Source organism: Balaenoptera borealis (genome assembly GCF_965194805.1).
Source record: "Balaenoptera borealis genome assembly, chromosome: 16".
In the NCBI taxonomy this organism is placed as follows: Eukaryota; Metazoa; Chordata; class Mammalia; order Artiodactyla; family Balaenopteridae; genus Balaenoptera; species Balaenoptera borealis.
The window spans coordinates 51,399,153-51,419,524 of record NC_138872.1 but is presented as its reverse complement, the minus strand read 5'-3'; the positions used below and the strand labels follow the sequence as shown (position 1 = coordinate 51,419,524).

Here is a 20,372-nt window from a genome sequence, read left to right as displayed (position 1 = left end):
GGGGGAGGGGCAGTGGCCAGACAGCAGCTGACCCTGAGGTCACGGGAGAAGCCAAGGCTGGGCCAGGCCCCTGGGAGCTTGAACAAGGACCCCACCCAGGCAGTTAGGAAATGGGGAGGAGGGGGGAGTGGTCAGCATGCCGGGGGTAGATGGGCAGGCCCATTTAGAGACATGTGGTTCCCGCTTAACTCCCACATGGCCATCTGCTGGGAGGGAAGACCCTAGGAGCCCCCTGAGGGGCCCCTACCCACAGGCAGGGGGGCCGGCTGAGCACCAGCCCCTCACAGGCTGCTCCAAGGGAGACCCCCGCCCAGCACTGCCTGCAGCCCCAGCTCTGCTCCGCCCAGCCCTGCAGGGGGATGGGAAGATGGGGGGGTTGGGAAGATGGGGGGATGGGCCCCCATTGTCCCTCAGAGCTGCACCCCGGGCCACCCTGCACCCTGAAGATGCGTCAGGGCAGATGCAGCCCCCAGCCTGTCCCCTGTGCCATCCGCACCCTGGGCCTCAGTGCTGATGCTGGCAGCCCGGCAGGAGGGGGTTAATGGAGCTGGGGCCAGCAGGCTGGGCTGGCCGGTGACAAGGGTGCTGGCTGCCCCAGAGGCAGTGGGGAAATCCAGAGGGCAGGAGCAGCCGGCCCCAACAGACGCGCCCCGCTCCCTGCCCGCCTGCGGCCTGCTCTGCACGAGGGATGGCCCTGAGGAGAGGTGAGGCCCCCACGTGCCCCAGCCACTCACTTCGGTGGGGGGGGGGGGGCGACCGTGTGCCCCCAAGCCCACTGGGGTAGGGGCTGCCCCCAGGGAGGGCTCAGCTCTAGGTGGGCCGGGTCTCTGGGAGCCCATGGGGGAAATGTGGCCACTTGGGGTGGTGGGGTGCCTGGCCCTGGAGAATCGCTGTTGCCTCCTGCCCCCTCCTCTCCTACCCGAGGGCCCAGGCTGGCAGCGCAGGGGAGAAAGGGCCCCCACACTGCCACCCCAGGGGCCCTGCCTCAGACCCTCCTCTGGGCCAGGGCGTGCTGCCCTCCCAGCTGCTCAGAGGCCAGGCTATTGCCACCCTGTCCCCTCTCGGAGCCTAGCCCAATCCAGCTGGTGTGTCCACCCTGGGACCCGGAACTCTCAGAGACCAGAGAGAGGCCTGATGTGGTGGGCAGCCCAGTGCCCAGTGGAACTTATGGGGGATTGTTGCTGTGGAGCCTGGCATCCTTTGTCCTGTGCCACAACCCAACCTCTGGTGGGTCAGTGGCCTGGGGTCCCCATCTGCCCTTGAGGCCTGCACCCTCTTCCTCTCCCCACACCAGCACTGGGCCAAGTCCCTGGGTGCATGCCGGACACACTACGGAGGTGAGTACCCCCCAGTCGGGGGTCTAGCTGGGGCAGCGGGCATCCAGCTCACTGTCCAGACAATCAGGGCAGCAAGCCTGCTCCAGAACGTTCTCTCACACTTTCCACCAGGCCTGCCTGGCAGCCTAGCCTGGCTTGAGTGTCCACCTTGGGGATGCAGATGAACACACGGCCTAGTGGCCAGGTCCCCAGCCTTCAGTTTTCTCTGGAACAGGCACTGCCACCCCGTCGGTCCTGTGGGGTGGAAAGGGCAGTTGGTTTTGAACCAGATAAGGTCCCAGTCGTCCTGCCTGGTCTCCGCTTCCCATTTAAGTGGGGGACGCAGATCTCAGCCCATAACTTCTCTGGTCCAGTCAGCAGTACCTTCTCTAAACGGTTGTGTGCTGTGGTCCAGGTGTGTGGCTGAGGCCTGGAAGGTTCCATGTCTTGCTTGCCCTGGGCTCACATCCTGGGCCGCCTCAGTGCTGCCTCCCCAAGCCCCTCTCCCCACAGGAGGCCCGGCCCTGGTGGTGCTGCTGGTCTCCTGGGCAGTGCTGGGCTCCCACAGCCTGGAGGGAGAGGAGCCCGCGGCACCGGCAGACCCCGAGGGCCCCCAGTGCCCAGCCGTCTGCTCCTGCGGCCACGACGACTACACGGATGAGCTCAGCGTCTTCTGCAGCTCTCGGAACCTCACGCGGCTGCCCAATGGCATCCCGGACGGCACCAGGGCCCTGTGGCTGGACGGAAACAACTTCTCCTTCATTCCCGCGGCCACCTTCCGGAACCTCTCCAGCCTGGGCTTCCTCAACCTGCAGGGCAGCGGGCTGGCCAGCCTGGAGCCACAGGCGCTGCTGGGCCTGCAGAACCTGTACCACCTGCACCTGGAGCGGAACCAACTGCGCAGCCTGGCGGCCCGCACCTTCCTGCACACGCCGGGCCTGGCCTCGCTCGGCCTCAACAACAACCTGCTCAGCCGGGTAGATGAGGGCCTCTTCAGGGGCCTTGCCCACCTCTGGGACCTCAACCTGGGCTGGAACAGCCTGGCCGTGCTGCCCGACACTGCGTTCCAGGACCTGGCCAGCCTACGCGAGCTGGTGCTGGCGGGCAACAAGCTGGCCTACCTGCAGCCCGCGCTCTTCTGCGGCCTCAGCGAGCTCCGCGAGCTGGACCTGAGCAGGAATGCCCTGCGGAGCGTCAAAGCCAATGTCTTCGTCAAGTTGCCCAAGCTCCAGAAGCTCTACCTGGACCACAACCTCATCGCCGCCGTGGCCCCAGGTGCCTTCCTGGGCATGAAGGCGCTGCGCTGGCTGGACCTGTCACACAACCGCGTGGGTGGCCTCCTGGAGGACACCTTCCCGGGGCTGCTGGGCCTGCACGTTCTGCGCCTCTCACACAATGCCATTGCCGGCCTTCGGCCCCGGACCTTCAAGGACCTGCACTTCCTGGAGGAGCTGCAGCTCGGCTACAACCGTATCCGGCAGCTGCCGGAGGAGGCCTTCGAGGGCCTGGACCAGCTGGAGGTGCTGGCGCTCAACAACAACCAGCTCCAGGAGCTCAAGGCGGGTGTCTTCCTGGGCCTCTACAACCTGGCCGTCATGAACCTCTCTGGAAACTGTCTGAGGAACCTTCCAGAGCAGGCGTTCCAGGGCCTGGGCAAGCTGCACAGCCTGCACCTGGAGGGCAGCTGCCTGGGCTGCCTCGGCCCACACACCTTCACCGGCCTCTCGGGGCTGCGCCGGCTCTTCCTCAAGGACAACGGCATTGCGGCCATTGATGAGCAGAGCCTGGGGGGGCTGGCCGAGCTGCTGGAGCTGGACCTCACCTCCAACCAGCTCACGCACCTGCCTGGCCAGCTCTTCCAAGGCCTCAGCCACCTGGAGTACCTCCTCCTCTCCCGCAACCGGCTGTCTGCGTTATCGGTGGATGCCCTGGGGCCCCTGCAGCGCATCTTCTGGCTGGACATGTCGCACAACCGCCTGGAGGCGCTGCCTGAGACTGTGCTTGCGCCGCTGGGGCGGCTGCGCTACCTCAGCCTCCGGAACAACTCGCTGCGGACCTTCGTGCCGCAGCCCCCCGGCCTGGAGCGCCTGTGGCTCGAGGGCAACCCCTGGGACTGCGGCTGCCCCCTCAAGGCCCTGAGGGCCTTCACCCTGCAGCACCCGGGCGTCGTGCCCCGCTTTGTCCAGGCCATGGCGGAGGGAGATGACGACCGCCAGCCGCCCGCATACGCCTACAACAACATCACCTGCGCCAGCCCCCCCAGCGTCTTGGGCCTTGACCTGCGCGACGTCAGCGAGGCCCACTTTGCCCACTGCTGACTGGAGGCCGCCCTGGGGTCTGGACGGGCCCTCGCCACCCCAGGGGACATGGACCTGGGACCGGTGGGCCCCAGCCTGGTCCCTGAGGGCCTGACCAGGAGGATTGGGGACACAGCCTCCCCAGCTATCAATTAAAGGCAACCCAATAAATGTGGCCGCGTATGAGGTTGTGTGGGGAGCTCAGGGAGGGAGGAGTGCTGGCTGGGCCGCGGGCCCCTCTATGCCGTGCCTGCCCCACCTCTGGCTGCCTTGGTCCCACACGCCTGTCCACAACCCTTCCTGTCCTGTGCCCAGACTCTCTTCTCGTCCACTAGTCCCCAGGCCCCATCCCCACCTGAGGAGTGGCGGGCACTTACTCAGGTCCTCCAGGAACCTCGGCATCTCAGCCCCCCTCGCTGGGCAGCGTCCTCGGAGGTGGCCTGGTCCTGGGACGCTGGGGCCCAGCTGCTCCTGCTGAGGCCAGCCTGGGGCCAGAGGGGGTGCAGACCCTCACTCTCCAGGTCCCTGTGCTCCTGGCTAAACCCCTCAACAGTTCTGGCCCCGCTCCCCACACCCCCACAAGAAACATCCATCCTTGGTACACTCCTCGCCTCCCCATCTGCCCCCACGAAGTGGTACCTGAGGGCTGCTTCCCCAGGCCCCCTGCCACCCGTGCCCCAGGGACCGTTCCACATTCTCTGAGCACCCCATCTCTCCCATTGGGAAGAACAGCACACCATGCCAAAATTCTGCTTTCCAAAACCTCCCCCTCCTGGCCTGCCTTGGAGACGTGCAGGGAAAACCCCCAGGACTCTGTTTCACACTCACCTTTCTGCTCTTCAGCTCAACCCCTCAGGCCCGCAGCACGGAGGGCGGGGTGGGCACTTAGCTCTCACTGGGCCAAGCATGGCCACTCACACAAGTTACCCGACAAACTCTCCCCAAACGTATCTTCACCCGAGTCTTCAGGAGCCTGTCGACGACAGGGCTGTTGGCCCAGTTCCTGGGACTTAGGGAGTTGACACTGTCTGCCACAGGACATGGTGACACTAAGCCAGGGAGGCGGGACCAGAGCAGAATGATCTAGAAAGGTCAAACCTGTAACCACGGCGGTGGGACGTGTTTATTTTGGGCTCCTCTGAATTACAAGTTTGACACCTTACTGGGTGCTGCTGCCTGTTTCACCAGGATTATAGGCCCAGTGCGCTCCCAGACACACAAGCTTTGTGAACAACGTGGAGACTTGGCTGTCGGGAGCAGCCAGTCTGTCTGGGGCATGTAAGTACCAAGCTGCACCACCAGGGAGGTCAGGCCACGGCATCGCGACCTCACGCTATCCCCGGACCCTGCCACAGGCCAACCAGGCGGAACCACCGACTGTCAGTGGCTCTGATGCTGAGATGCTGCTGAAGCACCAGAAATGTCCAGGGCAGGCCCACGGGGAGAGGAGCACATGGTGACGGCAGCCCAGGGCCACGGGTTCCAGGAACCGTGCTGCCACCTCTGCTCTGGGCTGTGAGCACGAGCCCCACAGCACACAGAGGAGACACTCAAACTGCCTCGGTCAGGAAAGTCCAACAGGCGCCTCGTTCAGAATCTTTTGGGCTACGCAGGAGAGCGCGGGAAACGCGGGGCTCTCGGGGAACCCCTGGATGAAGTCTCGGCCCTCCTCCAGGCTCCGCGTGAGCTCGGGGTCCAGGGGCACAGAGCCTGGGAGAGAGAAAGGGAAGGGGGCAGAGAAGGGGCCAGGTGGTGAGAGCAAAGCCCGGGGCCAGGAGGCCATGTCCACGCTCCCCACAGCCCAGGAGCCCGCTGGCAGTGCCACTTTAGCCGAGAGCAGACACCTCTTGCTGAGGTGCCTGGCAGGAAGGTACTCTTGGCCTCAACCTCCACTGGGACGGCCAGCAACCCGCCCAGCAGGCCCGGCCCCACCACCTCTCGGGCTCCGGCCACTGGAAGAAAGCACAGAGCGAGTGCTGGGGACATGGTCCCATGCCACCCACGGTGTCCCTAATACAGGCTCGCAGAGCCTCGGCCACCCCTCTGCACCTCCATGGTCTCAGCAGGCGTCTTAGCCGTGGACGCCCACTCAAAGCCCGGGGGGCTGCCTCTGTCCAGTTGGTGGGAACCAATTTGTTAGAGATTAGCTGACACTCGCAGCTCAGGGAGGACGGGACTTTCCACCCTCCTCTTCTCTTCCCTGGGCGCAGGAGGCGTAGGGAGGTAAGGCCACCTAGAGCAGGGGCCCCGGGGCAGCCCTCACTCGCTCACCCAGGAAGGGGACTCCAGCGTGTCTGGCCAGCTCCTCGCCGCCTCCCCTGGAGAAGATGTTGGTGCACTCCTAGAACACAGAGGTGCGGGGTCCACCTCCAGGCCTCTCACCACCCTCGAAGGGGAGGGGCCGACCACCCACGCCCCCGACTTCCTGCAACTTCCTACAACTCACCTCGCAGTGTGGGCAGACGAAGCCGCTCATGTTCTCCACGACCCCGATCACCCGCAACCCCACCTTCTTACAGAAGGTCAGCTCCCGCCTCACGTCCCCCACGGACACTGCCTGGAGACCAGGAAAGAGACGGGACCAGCTGATGGGCATCCCGAAAACTCAGCCAAGATGAGCGGAAAGAGTAGGGCAAAGCACCTGCCCCAGGGTGAGGGTGCTCCCGTAGTACCTGGGGTGTGGTGACCACGAGGGCCCCCAGGGGGCTGTAGGGGCGCAGGGCGTCCACCACGGCCATGTGCTCATCAGAGGTCCCCGGGGGCGTGTCCACAACCAGGTAGTCCAGCTGCCCCCAGGCCACATCGGACACAAACTGCTTTATCAGTGCTGTGGAGACCCAGGGTGGCCCGGGGTCGGGGAGAGAGCAGGCGAGGCAGGGTCTCACAAAGGGGTCACACGAAGCCCGCTGCCTCCTCCCAGCCCTGGGGCAGGGCGGTGTCTGTGGGTTCCGGTACCACCGGGCAACCCGAGAGCTGCGTGTGCCATTCCTCACCAGGGGCAGGATGAGTACAGCAAGGTGGGGAGACCCTTCCCCACCCTACCCCTAGGACTTCTGCTCGGGCCTTAGCTGAGGATGGCTAGCGCGGACCCTCCTGGGGTGGGTATCTGTGCCCGAGAGGTGGCCTGCGGTGGAATGCCACGCCAGCGTGTCCTGGAAGCAGCCCCCACCCTGAGCTTGCTCTCACACCCGGCAGCCTCGCTCTGCCAACTAGAGGGAGTTTAATGCCATCTGCTTGTGCAAAGGCACCAGAGCCCCACCAGGCACCCCACGCTGGGTGGTCTGAGCCCCAGGGGATGGACCAGGTGGCTGAAGGCTTCACAGCTGGGTCTCACGCTCTTGCCCCCCAGGCCCGCTGTCTGAATACTTGCGGGCTGACTGCTCAGGTGCACGGCGGGAGAGTCTTGGAAATGAAAAGGCCAGCACTAGAGTCTTTCGAACTTTACCGGAGGCTGGTGCTGTGGGGGGAGGGCTGTGTGGAGGAGAGCCAGCAGCCCTGGGGCTCCTGCACCAAGAGGGCAGCTGGGGAGGCCAGCAGGCTGACAGTGCTGTCCCCTGGCCGGTCATTACCATTCTTCTTGGGGCCTCTCCACACCACTGCCTCATCCGGCTTCTCTAGCAGGAAGCCCACAGACATGAGGGAGATGCTCTGCTCCTGGTCCACGAAGACAGGCACCCAGCCACTGTCGCACTGATGCACAGCCTTGCCCTGCACCCGGAGCATGCGGGGGATGCTGGGGCCACACAGGTCCACGTCGAGGATACCCACCTGCAAGGAGGCGGGACGTCCACGCGGCATGCAGGGCACCGGCCAAGGCCCACAAGGGGCAGGGGTGGCGGCTCAGGAGATGGGAGGCACTCACCTTCTTGCCTGCGTGGCGCAGGGCCAGGGCCAGCTCCGTGGAGATGGTGCTTTTCCCAACACCCCCCTTTCCCGAGAGAACGAGGATGATGTGCCGGACGCCGGCCAGGTTTCCAGGCTCTAGTCAGAAGGACAACAGGGGAGGAGGGCAGGGCTCTCCTTCGTACCAGCCACCCTCCATGCTCATTCACTGCGGGGTCACCAGGTACTTCCTACATCCCAGGTCCTGAGACCAGGACAGTCCTGAGACCTGCTCCATCACCCTGGCATGAGCAAACACGCCCCCGCGAAAGGGCTTCCAGCAGGCCCCAGACCCAACCTACCAGTTCCTCAAAAATGGCTGCTCCCACTCTGTTTGGGGCAGGGCTGCTAGGGCAGGAAATGCCTCAAACTGCTCCTCTTTCCAGCATGCACACCTGTGAGCTCATGTGCACCTGTGAGCTCATGCGCACAAGGCCAGCAAAGGCCAATTCGAGCCAAAGACTCCCAGCTGATTCCAAGGGAAATGGGTGGAGACTAACGTAAATAGGGCGCTCGTTACAGTCAGGAAGTACACCTGTGCCAGGGCAGCACTCACGGCTCTGAGGTCTGATCTGTAGGTGCCCAGCCCCCTCCCCTGGGGTCAGAAGAGGCACTCAAGGCAGCCCTGGCCTCCAGTTCTCAGGAGGGAGGCCACAGCTCTGCGGAAGCAACCACAATCATGTGGGTGCGGACGTCAGGTCACCTGGATGGCTGAAGGTCGTGCCTTAAGAAACCCTGGGTACACAAGGGTGGCCAAGGCATCAGTGCCATGCCCCAGGCAGGCCCGGGCCCAACCACTCTGGGAAGCCCTGCTGGTCGCTCTGCCCCAGCTGCTCTTCCTTTCAATGAGCCTGAAATACCACCCTGTAAATACTAACCATTCCAATCCCTGCCTCCCCACAGCAGTTGCCATCTGCAAACAAACAACCCTAAGCCCCCTGCAAAATGCCCAACTTCTTGCCCCAGCGCCCTTAGGACCTCACCATTGAGACTCCTGCCTGGCCTGCAGCAAGCTGCTCACTCACTCCACCACCCTCACTGCATACCCGGGTCCCCAGGAGGGGCTCAACGAAAGGTGAATAAGCACTGTCCCCCCTCCTGACCCATCTCTCATGGGTAGGTTCAAAGGCCCCCGCCACCAAAGCCTCCCTAGAAAGAATTCAACAGTGCTCCTGGCCTGGCTTTCCAGCAGGTCTTTGTCACAAATGCGTTCTAGCGCCTGTCCTGGGTCTCCGTCTGGTACTGGGGGCCGAGAGATCTCATAAGGTGACAAGGAAAGGGCGCCCCCCCCAACCACCCAGATCATTGCCTACAAATACCTTGGACACCATGCCTCAGGCCACCTCTGCGTCAACTTAAAAGGCTATTACTTAAATTGCTTTAATATCAAAAAGTACTTGGGAATCAATTTCACCTTTCTTTGGTGTGGGGAGGGGTGGTCTGGTAGAAACTAGGGAAAGAACAAGCCAGATGTGGGTCCTGATTCCTACTCGCCCTTCGTGTGGGTGCTGCACTGCCAAGCCCCTAATAGTGAAGACTTGCTCTCCTCACTGGTGGGACTGGGGAACTTTATCTGCTTTAGCACCACACAGGACACTGCTGCTCCCAAGTCACTTCTCACACAACAATCCTTAGGAGCCAACCACAAGAAACTTTCACTTGTAAGAATACTAAAAAAGTTTATAAACAGATTATCAACGATAATCCGAGTGCCTATTAGATGTAAGAGGCTGCCCTGGAAGGGGCAAAGGAAAGCAGTATCTCCCCATGGAGGGAAGTAAAGGGCACCCTGTATGGATAAAAAGCCCAGTCAAACCTTAAGTCCGACCAAACCATGATTATTTGATACGCTGGACAAATATGGAAGTTTTTGTATGTAAAGAATCTTTCCAGAAAGATACGAGTGACACCAGGAGTTGCCTCTGGGCACAGGGAGGTTTACTGCAAAGCCCGTTAGGCTTTTCTACTTTCCATGTACATTTCCCCCTTAGTTAAAAGAGAAACCTTCATCCATCAATCTAGAAGCTATTCCTCTCACCTTGTAGCAAGTCTGCCCTTATCATAACAAACTTTTTCAGATTTTTCTCTCCAGCGTTACATTTATAATCCGATGGATGAATCCAGCGTTGTAAGAGCTTTGTGCTCATGGTACCAGACCTGAGGTCTTTTGGAAGATAACGTGGCTAAGCTGTGCGAATCCGATTGTGCCCAATGTACATATTCCGTCCCACGCAACTTTCCTTTATATATATATATCTCAAGGCTTAAAAAGCAGAATAATACTTCTACAAACAACTGCGAGTATGTGACGTTCCAGTTTCTCCTTCTTAGAGCTCCTTATTCAAACAAGACTTCCTTCTAAGCGCCGTAATGACGCACGCGAGCACCTCTGAGACCTTTACACTGTAAATCAGACGGTGTGCTAAAACCCGGAGCCCTGACCAGCAGCTGCGGGCCGGCCCCTTCCCTCCTCCCTCGGCGCCCGCGGACCGAAAACGCCCCGCAGCCCAGCATACTCACCTGCTGCCGCCTCCATCCCACCCGGGTGGCCGCACGGCTTCCAGCCACTTCCTCCTCGCACAGTCCGCCTCCCTGCCTGAGTAAAGTGCCTTCGGACCAATGGGCAGCGCGAACCCTCCCCCTGACTCCTCTTGATAGGCCCATTCGCGCTACCCTCAGCCAATCAGATCTCACGAGGGGGTGCACGCACGTTCCGGCGCAGACGACGTACAGGACCTAGACCCACTTCCGTGTCAACGCCCCAGCGTGAGGCCGCTTCTTTTCCTCGCCCCGCGTCCAATGGGCGCGCGGGCCTTGTCTCCGACCGCTTGAGATGTGGCCAATGGGGACGTCGGATCAGGATTGACAGATCCAGCAGCCTCTCAGGAAGAGGCGTGTGCCGCGAGGACCGCCCCTCACCCGTAGCCCCGGGCCGCGCGCGCTGCGGGGCCAATGCCGCGCAGGGGGCGGGCCGCGAGGGAGGGGATTGTTTACGTCTCGCTCGGGAGCGGAAAGTAGGGCACGGCAGGCCGGGCTGAGCGCGGCGGCGCAGGGCGGCTGCAGGTGAGCGGCTGGGCGCGTCCGCGCCTCCCCGGGTCTCCCGGGCCCGGCCGCCCCGCCCGGCTCGACCCCGCCGCGCCCGCCGACCTTTCGGAGCTGCGGGCGGCGGGGCCGGCGCGCCTTTGTTCCTGCGGCGGCATCGGCGGCGGCAGGGCCGGGCGAGGCTGGCGAGGCGCTGCGCCGCAGGCCGGGCGGGGCGGCGGGCGGGAGGAACCCCGCAACCCCACCGATCCTGAGACAGTGCGATGCCTGATGGGGAAGCGACCCCTACTGCAGCGGGGTCAGTCTCGGGGCCGTGCATTGCGCGTGCACGGCCTGGCGCTTACTGTTGCTGCGGCGGTGGCGGGCGAGGAGTAGGCCGGGCCCACTCTGGCCGGTTCCAGTAACCAACCCTGGTCTGCAGACGGGCTCCTATCCCTCAAAAGCTCTGCCTGCGCCCATTCACTGCCGCCCCTCGGGGTCGTGGCAGGGCCCTCCTGGGGATTTCAAACCAGGGCAGAGCCGGGAAGTAGACGATCACAGAGGGCGACTTATTACTGTAAGTCGGGCATGGAAGTTGAGAGCCAAAGAGGGGAGGGGAAAGCGTTGTGGGGAAAGCGTTGTGGGCGAAGGGCTGGAAAGAGCTACCAGCCGGAACAGGGCCGGAACTTGTAGGCTTTTTAGGATATTGCATTTTATTGGAAGAACAGTGGCAAGCCCTGAAGAGTTAAAAACTCGTTAATTTAAAATTTTAAGATTTGTATTTCAAAAAAAGCTCGGTTGTAGTGAATGAAGTGGGAGGAGCCAGAGCGAAGAGGAGTTGTGTGCGGGTGGGGCAGGCAAGGTGGCAGCAGGGGTGGAGAGGGATTCAGGACATGTTTCGGAGATGGTGTGGGGCGCGGAGGGCTGTGAGGCCATGGTGGGAGGGAGGAAAGAAGTGTTGGGGATGACTGCTGTGTGTCTGGCATGAGGAATTCGGAGGCTAGAAATGCCGTTTGTCAAAATGGAGAATGGAGGAGGGGCAGGCAAGGTTTGAGATGCTTGAGGGATGTGCAGGAGGGACACTTGCATTCCTGAGGCCGAGCTCGGAGAGGGGCTGAGCTAGGCATTTGAGAGTCGTGGATGTCAGGATGGCATTCCACACTCTCTACCTGGGTTTCATCAAGGTACTCGGACACTGGAGTGAGGTATGAGCTTGTGAAGAGAGTTCTGGACCCTGGGTGGGCTGGCACAGTCTGGGGGCCAAGTGCAGGGGGTGCTGGGGGACCTACCGGTGTGTCATATGTCTTTCTCTGCTCAGACCTTGTGCTTTCTTCCAGATCCTGCCCACCATGGCCAGGCGCCCACGGAGCAGCAGAGCATGGCATTTTGTCCTGAGCGCAGCTCGCCGAGATGCGGATGCCCGGGCCGTGGCTCTGGCAGGGTCCACCAACTGGGGCTACGACTCTGATGGGCAGGTAGGTTCCAGTGGGTGAGGTGGTCACGGCTGGACTAAACATTGCCTGAACTGAGACTGAAAGAGAAAGATGCCTCTGAGGGCAGAAAACAGGGCCAGCCTTAGCAGACCGTCCCCTGCGTGCGCTCTGCTTCTGCTCCCCCAGGCTCTTCACACTGGTTAAGGACACATGTGGCCCTGGGTGGCAGGACCTCAAGGCATATACTACGTTCCTCTGTAGACTTTTTTCTTTGAAGAGGGTGTCAGTGGGTACTTTGGTCAGTTCATTTAACTAAAACTTCTCCATTCCATTTACCCAACTGCTTTTCAAGGGTAGCTATTGTTACCTCTGTGTGCAACCTTCTGGACGTTTTCTCTGCCTGTTGAAGTCTGCACTCAACGTTTGTGTATATGCATCTAAAAAAAGAATTTTGATCTTTAAAGACCAACATTCCTGAGCCTTCCTGTTCTCAGGACCCTGAGCTCTGCGAGGCCCAGGAACACAGAGGCCGTGAGGAGGGCGGCTCAGCTGTCTGTCTGCAGTGCAGGTTCCTGATGGACCTGAGGGGTTTGCAACCAGAGCCTCACCACACTGACTCCCGCCACAGGGGAGGGGTGGCGGGGCTGTGTGGCCTCTGTGCCTGCCGTGGGGGGCATGTGGGGAGGGCTTCACAAGTCAGTTTCCTGAACCTCTCAGACCAGAGCTGGGCTTTGGCTCTGCCCTGAGTCACCTCTGTTGTTTTCAGGGTGATCTTCGGGTGACTTGGTTCTGCTCTGTCACAGCCACCCTGCCTGGGTGCCCTGGCTCAGCCAGGTGTCTGGGTGGGGACAGGTGCCTATCCTCCCCCAGCCCTCAGTGAGGGCAGCTGAGTCCCGTGGAAGCACCAGGGCTTGGGGCAGAATTGGAGGCAACATCCTGGGTCCCCTTCCTGGGGCCTCCCTTAGCTCCCTGCCCAGGCCAGCGAAAGGCCCCGGCCTGCATTCCTGTCCCACCTCCAGCTTCCACTGACCACGTGGCCTGGAGCAGTCTTTTCTCCTGTCTGTCCCTGCCTCTCTGGCTCATCGCTGTGGGATGTGGGAGGCGTCCAGGGGCTGGGGGTGCGGTGTCTGATACGCACCTGTGGCTCATCCGGTCACCTAATGGGCCTGGAGTACTTGTGTGGATGGAGAGAGCGTGTCACCCCAGCACCTTTGAAGGCCGAACACACATGTCCCTGTCTTCGCTACTCTAAGCTCTCCTTACAGCTTGTGGTGGGGCCGGGTCTGCCCTCTGCACAGGGGGTTGTGTGCTGGGTGCCAAGCAGTGTGACCCCCGGGGCCAGCAGTGCTCAGGTCTGTGCCCCTGGCTCCTGACTCAGTGGGAAGGGATTGTCTCCTCTGGCAGCAGTGGGCCTGCCTTGACTTGTGGGGGATTGCTGTTCCCCGCGAGCGGGGTGCTTTGGGCCTGCTGCCACTGCCCTTGCTGCTGTCTGTCTCCAACTGGGGCTCAACCTCCTTGCTCCCTGAGCTGTCTCTGCCATCGGTTCCCAGAGCTCCTGTGTGGCACTTGGGGCTGAGTGTAATAACAAAGAAACTCAGTTCCGGTGGGAGGAGGCAGGTGAGCAGGACCCAGAAGAGCGTCAGGGAAGCCTACGAGAAGGGAAGAGGAGAAGGAAGAGGACGCAGTGTGAGAGGCTGGAAGAGCCTCTTTGAAGTGGTATCTGAAAGCCATCCAGGGGCAAACAGACCCCCACCCCTGCCCCATGGGGACAGGGGTGGACAGGGCAGAGGAGGAGGCTGGGCAGGGAGGGGGTCTTATATTCTCTGATGAGATTAAGTCTGTGGGCTTCGTTCTCAAGGCAGCAGGATTCCCAGGTCTGAACAGGTCACCCAGACCGCTGTGTGGAGGGCATTTCAGGGGGGCCAGAGGAGCACCCAGAGGCCAGGAGAGTGAGGGTGGAGGCCAGAGCCGCACCAGGACCCCAGGCGAAGCTGGGAGGGCTCGGAGAGCAGGCATGCAGAGGCTGCCTGCACCCCTGGGACCTGAGACCCCCCAGGCCCTCGCTGGTCGGCCAGATGTCAGAGCCTGGGTGGGTGTCTTGAGGGGCCCACGTGGCTCCAGAACAGGAACAAGGTGTACAGAGGCACCCTCGCTGGCCTCCAGGAGGGTCTGTGGGTCAACTGGTCCCCGGAACCAGACCAGCTCAGCCTTGGCGTCTGGCCCCTGGGCCAAGATCAGGCCCTCAAGGCTTGGAGTCCGTTCTGTGAGGACTGAGAGCCACATGCAGAGGGCCAAGGCCCAACTGAATGTTTTCCTGCCGCAGCCTGAGACCACGGGGCTCGCTCGTCAGGGTCCTGTGATGGGGGTTGAGAGCACACCCTTGCACGGACAAGGGGACCACGGCCTGAGACAGGTGTGCAGGCCCTGCCATGGCCATTGGCTCCCCCGGAGCCCAGCTGCTGCCACGGGGAGACCAGGTGCCTTCATTAGGTCAGCAGTGGACTTTGCTGTCATGCTCCCGTTTATCACAATCTAGATGTTCTCTGGACAATGACGATGGCTAAGCATGCAGCCCTGTCTTGCGGCTTATTAGTGGCTGGGCCTCCGGGGCCCTCTGCTCCACTCCCAGGAAGCCACCGGCGTGGTAGGCCTTTGGCAAGGAGGCCCCCTTGCAGCTCCTGAGCCAGAAGAGGTGTCCAGGGTCACTGTGGCTGTCTGGCTGAGCCCTTGAGACCTGAGGAGGCCCTTTGAGGCCAAAGCCCCAGATCCCTTCCTTGGGGCGTCCGGCCGTTCACCCGTGGGCCTGGGGTGGGTGGCAGGGCAGGTGGGGGAAGGGGTCGGTTGGGCCGGCGGAGGGCAGGAGGCGGGAACAGCTGGCCCTTTCCCCTCAGCACAGCGACTCGGATTCCGACCCCGAGTATGCATCTCTGCCGTCATCCATCCCCAGCGCTGTGCCTGTGACCGGGGAGTCCTTCTGCGACTGTGACAGTCAGAGTGAGGCCTTCTGCGGCAGCCTGCATGCTGCCCACCGGGGCAGGGACTGCCGCTGCGGGGAGGAGGACGAGTGTGAGTGTGAGGGCCTGCGACGGGTGGGTGGACCTCCTGGCCAGGGTGGTGGGGGAGCCTGCCGAGCCTGGGCCTCTTCTCTCGCAGATTTTGACTGGGTCTGGGATGACCTGAATAAGTCCTCAGCCACCCTGCTGAGCTGTGACAACCGGAAGGTCAACTTCCACATGGAGTACAGCTGTGGCACAGCGGCCATCCGGGGCACCAAGGAGCTGGGGGAGGGCCAGCACTTCTGGGAGATCAAGATGACCTCGCCTGTCTACGGCACTGACATGGTAAGTGGCCGGCAGGGTGGGGGGAGGGGTGCCGGGCACCCTGGTCCCCAGCCCCCTCTGCCAGTCCCGCTGTTCCCAGATGGTGGGCATCGGGACATCGGACGTGGACCTGGACAAGTACCACCACACGTTCTGCAGCCTGCTCGGCCGGGACGAGGACAGCTGGGGCCTCTCCTACACGGGTGCGTGGGGTCCCCAGGGTGGGCGGGGCTGGGGGGCCCCGAGGCTGCAGGGCTCACCCCGACCTTGCTGCCCCCAGGCCTCCTCCACCACAAGGGCGACAAGACGAGCTTCTCCTCCCGGTTCGGCCAGGGCTCCATCATTGGCGTGCACCTGGACACCTGGCATGGGACGCTGACCTTTTTTAAGAACAGGAAGTGCATAGGTGAGGGCGTGACTCTGACATGTGCCCGCAGAGCGTGGCTGCCACTGAGCTCCTGGTGAGGCTGAGGGCCCTGAAAGGCCATCCTTGCAGAAGCCTGAGGTCCCAGGGTCCCCAGAACCGGGCAAGGGCGGCGGGTAGGTGGAAATCCCAGCATCCTTCGCCCCCTTAGGAGAGCCTGAGCTTAGGGTTCAGGCTGTGCCACCTCCCCACCCCCAGGAGTGGCAGCCACCAAGCTGCAGAACAAGAGGTTCTACCCGATGGTGTGCTCCACGGCGGCCAAGAGCAGCATGAAGGTGATCCGCTCCTGTGCCAGCATCACCTCCCTGCAGTACCTGTGCTGCTACCGCCTGCGCCAGCTGCGGCCCGACTCTGGGGACACGCTCGAGGGCCTGCCCCTGCCGCCCGGCCTCAAGCAGGTGCTGCACCACAAGCTGGGCTGGGTCCTGAGCATGAGCTGCGGCCACCGCAAGCCCCCCGCGCCCTCGCCCACAGCCAATCCCAGCAGCCCCGAGACCCGGCGCTGCCAGAGGAAGCGCTGCCGAAGGACCTAGCTTGTTTCCCAGTGAAAACTGCCTTCTACAGCTGGGATGGCGTTTTCTGTTTCTCCCTTTGGACCACCCTCCAGGGCAACAGGAGAGGGAGGACTGAACCAAGGTTTGTCTCGGCTGCCCCCCTGCCACCCGGCTGGGAGAGGCCTTGCTACAGGGGCTCCGGGGCCGTTATCCCTGTGATCCGGAGACCCGGACTTCCTAGTCTGTCTGCTTCCTGTGCCGGGTGTGGGAGCAGCCACTTTCCTTCTCAGAGTCTCTGGGGAGCTGCTGCCCCAGCATGTCTAGACTCGGGCTGCAGGCCTGGGAGACTCGTCTGCTGCCTGTGAGAAGGACGGCTTTGTGAGAGGTCGGCTCTTCCTGTTGTCGCCGCCGGCCTTAGGTTTTTCTTAACTTGCTTTGCATGTTGTCAGCTGCTGTTCCTCTCGTCTGAGGCTGAAAACGACCGTAATAAACTTAGAGTTTACATCTGATGCTTACATACCTATGGAACGAAAGGGGTCGGACCGAGGCCTGGGGCTGACAGGTGTCCACAGCTTTTCTCCTGTTGGGGGGGGTCACAGCACCCTTGAGGAGTGACGGCCTGGTTCTTTTTTCTCCCTCAAGACCTTGTCTTAATGCTTCTCCTTTCTGAAGGTGCCCGCCTCCCCTGCCCCCGCAGCCTCCAGGTGACCGGCGTTTGCTCTGTGGGGCCCTGAGGCGCTGCCCAGCCCTTCCTGCCTGTCCTAGCTGGCTAGCAGCCCCTCTGCCAGTGTGTACAGGGCCCAGGGCATATGAGCCCTGCCCCCATCTTCTCCAGACCTTCCAGCTGGCTTGGTATCTCCCGGAGAGAATTTCCTCTTCTGCCCATCCCAGTTATGCAAGAACTTTCTCTGCTGCCCCTCCTGCGCCATCTTGGGGTCAGACCTGCCTGAGAGCCCCAGTGCAGGTCGTACTGGGTGTCTTGCTCCCGCACACCACCGCTCGTGGTTTCTAGTCTGTTCCCTGGGCGGGCTGCATTCAGTCCTGCCAGTAGGTGGGAGAAGGGCCCATCTGGTACCACAGGCGTGGTCAGGAGCCCAGGTGCAGCAGGAGGCTGGGGTTGGTGGTCGTCAGGAAGAGGCAGATGTGGCGGGAGAGGTCAGGTCCCACCCTGTGGGGCTGCACATCCTCACCCATCTTCACAGGGAGGTCAGCCAGGAGGGCTAGGCGCTCCTGCTCCATGCCACAGGCCATGTACACCTAGGGCAGGCACAGGGATGGGCGGGGCAGGCCTCGGGGACCTGGCCTCCATATCTGGGAGTCTGGTTGGGGGGCGGGGGGCCCACCTGTTGCAGAAGGCAGGGGGAGGGGAAGGCAGCGACAACAGCATTGGCCACAGCCGGGCTGACGCAGTTGAACTGCCTGATCTGCTGCCACCAGGCCCCCCGCAGGCCGGTGCCATCTCTTGCCACTATTCTCGGCTGCTGCCCAGCGCCCGGTGGTGCAGAAGGAAAAGGCCCCAGACTCCCTGGACTGCCTGGGAAGGAGAGGATGCAGGGAAGTGCCTAGACTCTTCATCACCTCTCCTGAACGCCCCGCCCCCAGCTCAACAAAACCCTCAGCCCCCTCTGCTCTAGAGGCCAGAGAGGTGCCACCCCGCCCGGCACTCCCACCCCTCCCGCTGCAGCCCCCAGCAGGGTGAGGGTCACACACTTGAAGGGACGCTGGGTGAGGGCCTTGGTGAAGGCACACACATGCTGACTCAGCTCCTGCCAGGAGGCCACCAACAGCACATCCACGTTTGCCCAGAGCTGCAGGAGCACCAGGGCCTGAGAAGGAGATGAGCCCGTGGGTGTGGGTCAGAGGGTTCCCATGGGCGACACCCAGCTGCGACCAACCCCGCATGCCACCCATGTGCCAAACCAGCCCCTGCTGGGTCTTGGAGAGCAGCCCAAGGGCCAGAGCCCATGCCAACCATCTGGCCCAACCCAACTGTCCTCACCTCCTCCACCTCGGGCCAGCCAACTGCCACCTTGGCACTAGCCACCGCTGGACGCTCTGGCTGCCATATTTCCTGGGTGCTGGACTGGTAAGACCTATGCAGAGGTGACCGTCCCTCTGGCTCCCCACCCTCCGTGAGTTCTCCTCCCGCCCCCAGAGCCCGCCCAAGGGAGAGGGTTAGCTGTGACACCAGCCCCCAGGGCCACCCCTGCCTTTCGCCCGAACTCTCCCATCCCAGGCAGGCTGGCTAAGGGTATTAGGGTAACCGGTACCACAGGTAAACATCCAGCCCAATGACAGCCAGGTGGAGGCAGGCAGGGCTCTCAGGAGTGATCCAGGGCACAGAACAGGTTGGGCCACATGTCTGCAAGCCAAGAAGGTTTACCACACCTGTTCCTCGGGGCTGCGGCAGGCGGGGCCCACCGGCAACCGCCAGTTTGCAGGAAGCAGGGGAGTGAGCCCAAAAACAACCCCGCGGTGCTGGGAGGAGACAGGGGTGGACTCCTCCGCCCAACCAGCTCTCTTTAGAAAACCAGCTCTGTGCCTCCCACATGATCAAGAAGATCTATGAAAGAATCTGGGCACACCCCAGGCTCCTAGCAGAGTTGGACTGAACCCTCCTCCCCATTCCTGGTCCACCTCTGCACCCCAGCCTGGCATTTGCTTGACATACACAGGTGCTTGATAAACGGAGAACCCTGAACTCTGGGACCTGGCAGAGGGTCTAACCTAATGACACTCTGGTGCAAACATCGCTGAGCAATCCCTATTTCTCCCGCCAGGCGGCAGCTGAGCGGTTGGGTGTCACAAGGTGGACTGCACAGCCAGCCTGCAGCCCTAGTCCCCAGGCCCCCTCTCAGCAGTTTACCACCTGATTTCTGACTCAGTTCTCAAGAGAACCCTCCTTATCCTGGCTTCTACCCTCAAGAAGCAGCCGTGGCTCCCACCTGCTCCCAGGCCAAGAGCCTAGCTGGCTTCCCCCATCTTACCCACAACATCCAAAATAGGGAACCCAGCCCCTCACGATCTGTGGTCAGGGATTACTCCTTCCTCCCTCCCTCCCGCACCTGGGTCAGCTAGACAACGCCCTGCAGAAACTCCTCAGGCTCCAGCAGCAGCAGCCGGTCCTGCTCATCCGCAGCCCACACCTCAGGAGGCACCTGTGGGAACATACAGGGCACTGTTGCCCACCCTTGGCCTCGTGCACCCCGGGCCATGGCCTGGGCACCCGAGGAGTCCTGAGGCTTGCGCAGGTTCTTCCCAGACCGCTCTACAGAAACCTAGCGTCCCACCTCCTACTGAGACTAAGAGCAGCGCAGGTCTGCCGGGCAGCAACACCTGTGGCCACAGCCAGGATGGAATGGAGCATCCCTCAGCAGCAGTTGCGTTCAGGCTCTGGATATCAGCCCGCAACTTACCAAGAGTGGCCTGTGCATCACTCACTCAGCGTTCCCCGTTCTCAGTTTACTGGTAGGTAAAACGTACACAATTGCTGCAGCTGCCTCTCAAAAGAGCTTTGTCACATAAAACACCCAACCCAGGGCTGCATTCCGTAAACCCAGGACACTCACACTGAAGGGGCAAGGGTCTGGCTTCACTCTGCTCCACCTGAGGCTCCAGGCAGGGCGCTCGGGCTCCACGAGGTACTCATAGCCCAGGGCGTCCAGAGCCTCCATCAGGATGTCAGCACCGGCATCTTCCAGAATGGCTGGATGGGGCAGAGGGACAGTCAGCTGTCACTGCTTCCTTCTCCCACGAGAGGACACTACTTGGGTGGGGACAGCAGCCCCACAGCCTCCACAGCGTGTTACCAACATACTGATTCCCGTCCGGCTCCCAGAGCGCAGATAAACAAGCTCCCCAAGGCCGAGCTCCCCACCCCGGGCCGCTGCCCGCGCCCGCCCGCACCTGGGTCCACGAGCACCGCCAGGCGCCGCACGGCTTGCTCGGGCCGCAGACGCCGCAGCACCTCGGCGGCCGCCCTGCGCTCCTCCGCCGGGTCCCGGACCCTGGCGGCGGCCTCCTCGCCTGCGGGGCCCTCGGTGTCCGAATCCGGGATCTCCCAGGTCGGGGGCTGCAGCTATCCCCGGCCCCAGCGCGAGCCACCGGGCGTCCTAGACCCAGCCCTCGCCATGGCCCGCCCGGCCTCTTCTCCCCTTCCGGCCGCGCCCGGACGCCTTTGCGGGG

General features: G+C 62.4%; 4 protein-coding genes across 19 annotated transcripts; 2 read left to right on the top strand and 2 right to left on the bottom strand.

Annotated features, from left to right (window-relative positions):
• Positions 1–541: 541 nt before the first annotated feature.
• IGFALS (insulin like growth factor binding protein acid labile subunit) lies at positions 542–3,799 on the top strand (the record flags this gene model as incomplete). The annotated part of the gene is given in 5 exon segments (XM_082362909.1): positions 542–574; positions 576–614; positions 616–687; positions 689–704; positions 1,830–3,799. Coding segments are annotated over 5 exon segments (1,965 nt in total). The 3' UTR covers positions 3,635–3,799.
• Positions 3,800–4,714: 915 nt separating this feature from the next.
• Positions 4,715–10,145, bottom strand: NUBP2 (NUBP iron-sulfur cluster assembly factor 2, cytosolic). Of its 6 annotated transcripts, XM_082362937.1 has the most exons (8): positions 10,016–10,046; positions 9,534–9,659; positions 7,476–7,594; positions 7,183–7,381; positions 6,286–6,440; positions 6,060–6,170; positions 5,885–5,954; positions 4,715–5,323 (listed from the first exon to the last, which is right to left on the bottom strand). In XM_082362937.1, the coding sequence occupies exons 1-8, from the start codon at positions 10,029–10,031 to the stop codon at positions 5,178–5,180; spliced, it is 942 nt and encodes a 313-aa protein (XP_082219063.1). In that variant the 5' UTR covers positions 10,032–10,046; the 3' UTR covers positions 4,715–5,177. The 6 variants fall into 6 exon arrangements, with proteins under 6 accessions (XP_082219063.1, XP_082219058.1, XP_082219059.1 ...); XM_082362932.1 differs by lacking the exon at positions 9,534–9,659 and having other exon boundaries at positions 10,016–10,144; XM_082362933.1 differs by lacking the exon at positions 9,534–9,659 and having other exon boundaries at positions 7,183–7,321; positions 10,016–10,144.
• A 292-nt stretch (positions 10,146–10,437) lies between these two features.
• Positions 10,438–16,696, top strand: SPSB3 (splA/ryanodine receptor domain and SOCS box containing 3). Of its 11 annotated transcripts, none has more exons than XM_082362913.1 (7): positions 10,438–10,558; positions 11,854–11,991; positions 14,841–15,015; positions 15,103–15,290; positions 15,370–15,472; positions 15,550–15,730; positions 15,892–16,696. In XM_082362913.1, exons 2-7 carry the CDS (start codon positions 11,866–11,868, stop codon positions 16,550–16,552), a joined length of 1,434 nt encoding a protein of 477 aa, XP_082219039.1. In that variant the 5' UTR covers positions 10,438–10,558; positions 11,854–11,865; the 3' UTR covers positions 16,553–16,696. The 11 variants fall into 11 exon arrangements, with proteins under 11 accessions (XP_082219039.1, XP_082219042.1, XP_082219037.1 ...); XM_082362916.1 differs by having other exon boundaries at positions 10,439–10,558; positions 14,846–15,015; XM_082362911.1 differs by having other exon boundaries at positions 10,440–10,558; positions 14,897–15,015; positions 15,550–15,675.
• EME2 (essential meiotic structure-specific endonuclease subunit 2) lies at positions 16,522–20,319 on the bottom strand (the record flags this gene model as incomplete). The annotated part of the gene is given in 12 exon segments (XM_082362947.1): positions 16,522–16,658; positions 17,159–17,444; positions 17,531–17,656; positions 17,658–17,721; positions 17,898–18,013; positions 18,187–18,280; positions 18,458–18,549; positions 19,253–19,261; positions 19,265–19,345; positions 19,757–19,893; positions 20,094–20,265; positions 20,269–20,319. Coding segments are annotated over 11 exon segments (1,113 nt in total). The 3' UTR covers positions 16,522–16,658; positions 17,159–17,273.
• Positions 20,320–20,372: the final 53 nt, after the last annotated feature.